This window comes from Trematomus bernacchii, unplaced genomic scaffold (assembly GCF_902827165.1).
Source record: "Trematomus bernacchii unplaced genomic scaffold, fTreBer1.1, whole genome shotgun sequence".
Taxonomy (NCBI): Eukaryota; Metazoa; Chordata; class Actinopteri; order Perciformes; family Nototheniidae; genus Trematomus; species Trematomus bernacchii.
The window spans coordinates 5,092,207-5,098,206 of NW_022987828.1; the positions used below are offsets into that span (position 1 = coordinate 5,092,207).

Below are 6,000 nucleotides of genomic sequence, written 5' to 3' on the forward strand. Positions count from 1 at the left end.
AAGTCAGGAGTCGTGCTCCGCTCTAACTAGAAGGCCAGAGAGAAGAAGTGTGTTTTTAGTGTAGATTTAAAAACCCCTAGGGTCTGGGCCGACCTCACATGGAGGGGCAGAGTGTTCCAGAGCCTAGGGCAAGCTGCTGCGAAGGCTCGGTGCCCTCGGGTTTTAAGCCTGGTCTTGGGCACTACCAGCAGCAGCTGGTCAGCAGACCTTAAAGCTCTGGCTGGGGTGTAGTGCTGGAGGAGTTCAGCTATATAGGCCGGAGCCAGCCCATTTAGTGCTTTAAAAACAAATAAAAGGATTTTAAAATCAATTCTGAACCGAACTGGAAGCCAGTGTAGTGAGGCCAGAATTGGGGTGATGTGGTCACGCTTTTTGTGGCCAGTCAGCAAACGTGCAGCTGCGTTCTGGACTAGCTGCAGGCGTTTAATTGAGGCCTGGTCCATACCCACATACAGAGCGTTGCAATAGTCCAGTCTCGAGGTTACAAAGGCGTTAATAACCCTTTCTAAGTCATTAAAAGATAAATACGACTTGGTTTTGGCCAATAGTCTTATTTTAAAAAAGCAGGATTTGACTACGGTGCTGACCTGCTTGTCGAATTTAAAAGTGCTAGTGAAGGTCACTCCAAGGTTCATGACCGAGGGGAGGATGTTTTTTTTGAGAGAGCCCAGAATATCAACCGGAGAGGCAGGAGGTTGGGGTCCAAAAAAGATGACCTCAGTCTTGCTGTCGTTGAGGTTGAGAACGTTTTTGCTCAGCCAGGATTTTATCTCTGTTAAGCAGTCCATCAACTGCTGTAGTGAGTGTTTGACATTTGCTTTGAGAGGGAGATAGATCTGTACATCGTCGGCGTAGCAGTGGAAGGGAATATTATGTTTTGTGAGAATTGAACCTAGGGGCAGTATGTACAGTAGAAAAAGGATGGGGCCCAGAATCAAGCCTTGGGGAACCCCACAGGTAAGAGGGGCTTTGGCAGAGGAGAAGGCACCTAGCTGTACCGAGAAGCTACGGTCTGTCAGGTAGGACCTGAACCATGCAAGGGCAGAGCCTGTGATGCCAGCGGACTGTTCAAGCCGTGACAGCAGGATGCTATGGTCCACAGTGTCAAAGGCAGCTGTCAGGTCTAACAGCACCAAGACAGCTGGGCTACCTGAGTCGGCAGCTAGGAGCAGATCATTAAAAACTCTTAAAAGGGCTGTTTCAGCAGATGAACAAAATATGTACTTAAAGTGGCTGAGATACCAACAGGCCTTCTGCTCCAACGCTGTTGCAATACACTAATAGTGTGTTCTGTGATTGTCAGCCTTAATAATCATTCACTTTTCTTTGTATTATGTGTGTTTCCTGAGAAAGAAACACCATACGCAGCTTCTGGAGCACATGGAGTGCTCGGAGTCTGATCATATCTGGGTTTCTGTTCTGTAACATTGTCCAGAGCCTAAAAAAATGGATCTACCTCGACTCGAGACAAATGGAGGAACAGGCAGGAAGCACAAGCTGGACAGATAATATACTGTTACTTCCATTATTTGGAGTGTTTTATTCAGTAAGTATCAGTGGGATCTGAAAAGAGCTGAGGTTAATGCAATGAGAAAGAAACAGCAAAGAATATCATGTCTTCAATCCCTGTCTCTGATTTGAATTTGAATTTCCTGAAGATAGTTTTTATTAGATTACAATCGAGTTTTTTTTTAAGTTACCTGGAATTTCCTTTTGTTCCAAGACTCTATCAGTTCCCTAATTTAAAAAGAGATATAAGAGAAATGTATTACACATAATAGGCTTGACGGCAACACAAATAAAACACAATGTTAACGTTGGTTTATATAAAACTTTGTTCATTAATACTTTGAACGCATAAAGACAACTAGAAGGTTAAAAATAAGTCCCCAGTAGCAACAGACTATGCATTTCTTTCCCCGACAGTTCATGTACTTAACCGCTGACCCCGGTGACTGTCTGCTCTTTTTCTTCCCCGTGCAGCTTGTAGAGTACAGAACATTCTGGTATGTTGGCATTTGAGAGGTCTGCACTCATCTGATGAATGATATCCTTTTGGACGAAAAGCACATCACTCCTCATACCTTCAAAGCCTCAGTTATTGTTCATACCTCTATCAGCAGATGAACACTTTCTGTTGTCCAGCATGCCAATATTTCACAATAGGTGTTCACCACTGGGAAGCCAACGCACATTGCATTCTTAATCATGATCCACATTCTTTACTTTATAACTTTTCCTTTGTTCCTTTCTTTGAAATGATTAAAAGTCAAATATAAAAAGAGAAAAACATTTGCTTTTGTTTTGAAAAAACTATATGTCAATGGTGACAGGGTTGCATGAGGACATCTGACAAATTCCAAATAAATCTTTAAACAGATGTTGAGGAAAGACAAATAACTCGCTTGCGATGGCATGACCCAATGCTACATACAGTGAACCGGCGTGCAAGAATTTGTGTCTTCTGACCCCAAAGGTCAACAAAACCCTCACTTCTCATCAGCTCGGCCTGCTTCAGCCTCACTGAACAAAGGTTGAAGGTTGCAGAGATGGAATGTGTTGGATTGCAGATATTTGCTGCAAGAATCAGAAGTAAAAAATCTATAAATTACACCTTTTTAGAAAACATGTGATTTTGCTTCAACTCAGACACAGAGAAGTGTAATGCTGGTCGATTACACAGTTTACTGCTTTTAGATGGCCATTGATGGGCTCTGGTTGCTAATGGAGCTGTTCTCTGACCCTCTTAAGTTTTAAGTAGCCAATTTAGCAGCCCCGGGGCAGGACCCAGGCAGCTTGGCTATTGTTGATGAAGGTCATTGAGCACAAGGTCAAGGAGTAAGATGACTTGCTCATAATAGAAGAGCTAGTGAAATGAGCTGTTAAACTGTTTGTTTTGTGGGAGAGCCTCAAACTGTTTTATACGTTACAAAAAGTACAACATGTGCTTTTGTAGGTGTGATGTGTTTTTGATTACTTGGCTGCCTTTTTTGCAGACATCCTCTTGTCTTTTGGCTCCACTCTCACATGTTCAAATCCTACGTGTGCCTTTAGGATAAGGGCTGCAGTGATCCCCCGTCAGAGGGAGATTCATTCTACCCCAGTGTAGTCCATTGTTTGTTTGAGTCATACCCAGACCACAACTCTTGTGAATCCATTTCCCAGCACAGGCATCTGGCTTGCTGGTAAAAAGATAATTTCTTCTGCATAAAACAGCCTTAGTAGATAGGGAAAAAATGTTGGACTGTTTAGTACCAAATGTGGATTTTATCACTGTTTGGCAAATCATTTTTTCCCCAGAATTCCTGCTGTTAGAATGCTTTAAATAGATACTCTGACTTTACAACCATCTTAAAATCTCTAATATTACAATAAATGACATTGACACTTCACAGCAGACCTTGACATTCACCCAATCACTTAGTTTCCTTATTTTTTCATTATGATGAATTAGTTACATTTTGGAGGTAGGATTAAGGGTGGAACAAATAATCTTGGCTTAAGGTTGTATGAAATATATCTAAAATGGTTAATCATATCCACTGGTCATACATGTCATGCTTGAAATGAAAAAGGGGCCCTGTTATGCAGATTTTCAGGTTTCATATTGTATGTTGTGCTTCTACTGTGAAATGTACATGCTTTAATGTAAAAAAAAAAAAAGGTCTTTATTTTTCTGATAGTTTCTGTGCTGCAGCACTTCTTTTCACCCTCTGTCTGAAACCCAGTCTGCTCTGATTGGTTAGCTAGCCGGCTCTGTTGTGATTGGCCAACCGTTTATAGATGTACCACCCCTTAGCCTCTATCTATCATGTGTTGGAGTGATACCTAATTGAAGTGCAAGTGTTACATAGTGATGTCATAATTTTATGTAAGTAAACAAAGGACTACAAATGAGACGTTTCAAGCAAGGTGGGAGTGTGTGGAAGAGAAACTCCTTCTGGTGTGAACTCTGGGATTTTAGCCTTTTCAGACCATTTACATGCACACAAACCTATATAACACACTACAGGAAAGGGAAGGGGGAAAAAGGAGAAGGAGAGCAATGTCTAAACACCTATTTTGGATATGATTGTTCTATCATATTTATCTATCTCTGAGCTACTGCAGTTATGAATATGTTTCATGAGCTGAAGCCCAAATGTATTGTTTCCTATTGCTATAGCTGCTGATTGGCTGTCAGAGTGTTGAGGTAATGCTCCTTTACCCTCATCTGCTCTACTAGCCGATACAAACAGATGAGATAATCTTTCCTTCTTGTTGAGAAATATAATGAAGAATTCATTATGTACATGTGTGCTTGTCTGCGTTCTGCATCCACATGTTGGTTAGAGTCTAATGTGTGAGTGTTTGTTTGAGTTTGTGAGCAGAGTGCAGATTCACTTTCTTGATATGTGCCTCATTAATGTGTAAACAGTTGACTCACCATGACTCGCACTGGCAGGAACCTCCAGTCCCGCTGCTTATTGAACAAAGTTATATAGCAGAGACCAGGTCAGAGAACTTTATGTTTTTTTCCGATATATGGCAGGTATGGAAAATCAATAATTTCTACGAGGCACAGAGTCTGGGTCTTAACCTCAGAGGTGCTAGTCTACTTTAAGGAAGCAGGTGCGCTGTTATTCAACTTGGTCCTCTTAATGGAGTCGTAAAAGAAAGAGTAATATATGACACAGTTCCTGGGAAATATCCTAAAGAGTAAAAGCTGAACGTGATTATTTTTATTTTCTCTTTCTCTCCTAGCTGCTAACTGGGACCATGGACGGAAAGCTGAGATTGTTTCAGTCCAGCAGTGCGGCCCGTCTGTCTCGTGACACCAGTGCTGTGCATAGCGTCCCTCACTAGACTGGGTAGTCCATGCAGGTTTCATTAAAGCAGTTCCAGCCCCCTGGCTTGGATTTTAGTGGGAATGGAAGAAATATGGGTTTGTTTTTAGTTTTCAGTTTAATTGAGATTGAAAATAGAATAGAAGTATTTTTTGTAGTTGTATTTTCCTGTTGTGTTCTTTCACTTCTGTGCTCTAAAATTGGAGCCACCCATTTTAGCTCATCTTGGTAAAATCCAGTATGTACATAACTACACTGCTTTTCTTTCTATTACTGAGATTCAAATAGATATCAATGTTTTTTTCTGAATATCACATGATTGTTACAAGATATAATGTGCTCTCAATTACAGAAAAAAACTAAACTCTATTTGACTAAAACATTTAGCTTTAGCAGCTATTTCCCATCCTTCTCTTCACATTCAGGATAGTCAAGTATCAGGTTGTTTAAGTTCAGTATGTGCAACAGATTTCCTTCTATATAACTGGATGAGCGCACTACTTAGCAGATCAGCACACAGAGCTATGACATCAACTGGGTGCAACCTCTTTGGCTGCCAAACACACAGATGCTACTACTGTTCATACTGACACACCCGTCCGTATTGTTTGAGCTTTACATTTACTCTCCACAGTTGCAAAACAAAATGTCGGCTCGGCTACAAATGACATTTACTATTCAAATCGTCTGGAGCAAAATAAATTGAATATCTTTTGGGAATCTTCTTTTTTTTTTTAAGTATACATTGTTGGGAATATTTATATAAAGTCTAAATATACCCTTACATCATTCATACATGTCTGTTGAAATGAATTATTTTATTGTCTGTTTTCTGCAAGGTATGAATGCGGCTGTGTTACTGCGTGTCTGTTTGTTTTGCCAATATAAGGTGTTCCTCAAGGTTCTACTTAAGGACCCTTTGCAATTTTCGTTTAATTTATGATCTCCTGATGATTTTATTTGAATATAACTTATGATCATACTTATATATATATACTTCAATGTATTTATTACAGGGATGCCTTACTCATTCCATCATCAAGATACAGTAGGGTGTATCTCCAGAAAGTAAACAAAGTTGTAGTACACAAGATGGTGGGTACAGCTGCTTTGTACTGTATGTGCTTGTGAGTGTATGTTTTGGAACCTTCTTTAGGTTTAATATTAAATGTTT

The 6,000-nt window shown here is 40.3% G+C and overlaps 1 protein-coding gene across 1 annotated transcript in view; it reads left to right on the forward strand.

Annotated features, from left to right (window-relative positions):
* wdr27 (WD repeat domain 27) overlaps positions 1-5,676 on the forward strand; it is a 40,098-nt gene extending 34,422 nt beyond the window's left edge. The window contains exon 24 of the mRNA XM_034152509.1: positions 4,744-5,676. Within this exon, the coding sequence (XP_034008400.1) occupies positions 4,744-4,845 (102 nt within the window). The 3' untranslated portion in view covers positions 4,846-5,676. The remainder of the gene's footprint in view (positions 1-4,743) is intronic.
* The last annotated feature ends 324 nt before the right edge of the window (positions 5,677-6,000 follow it).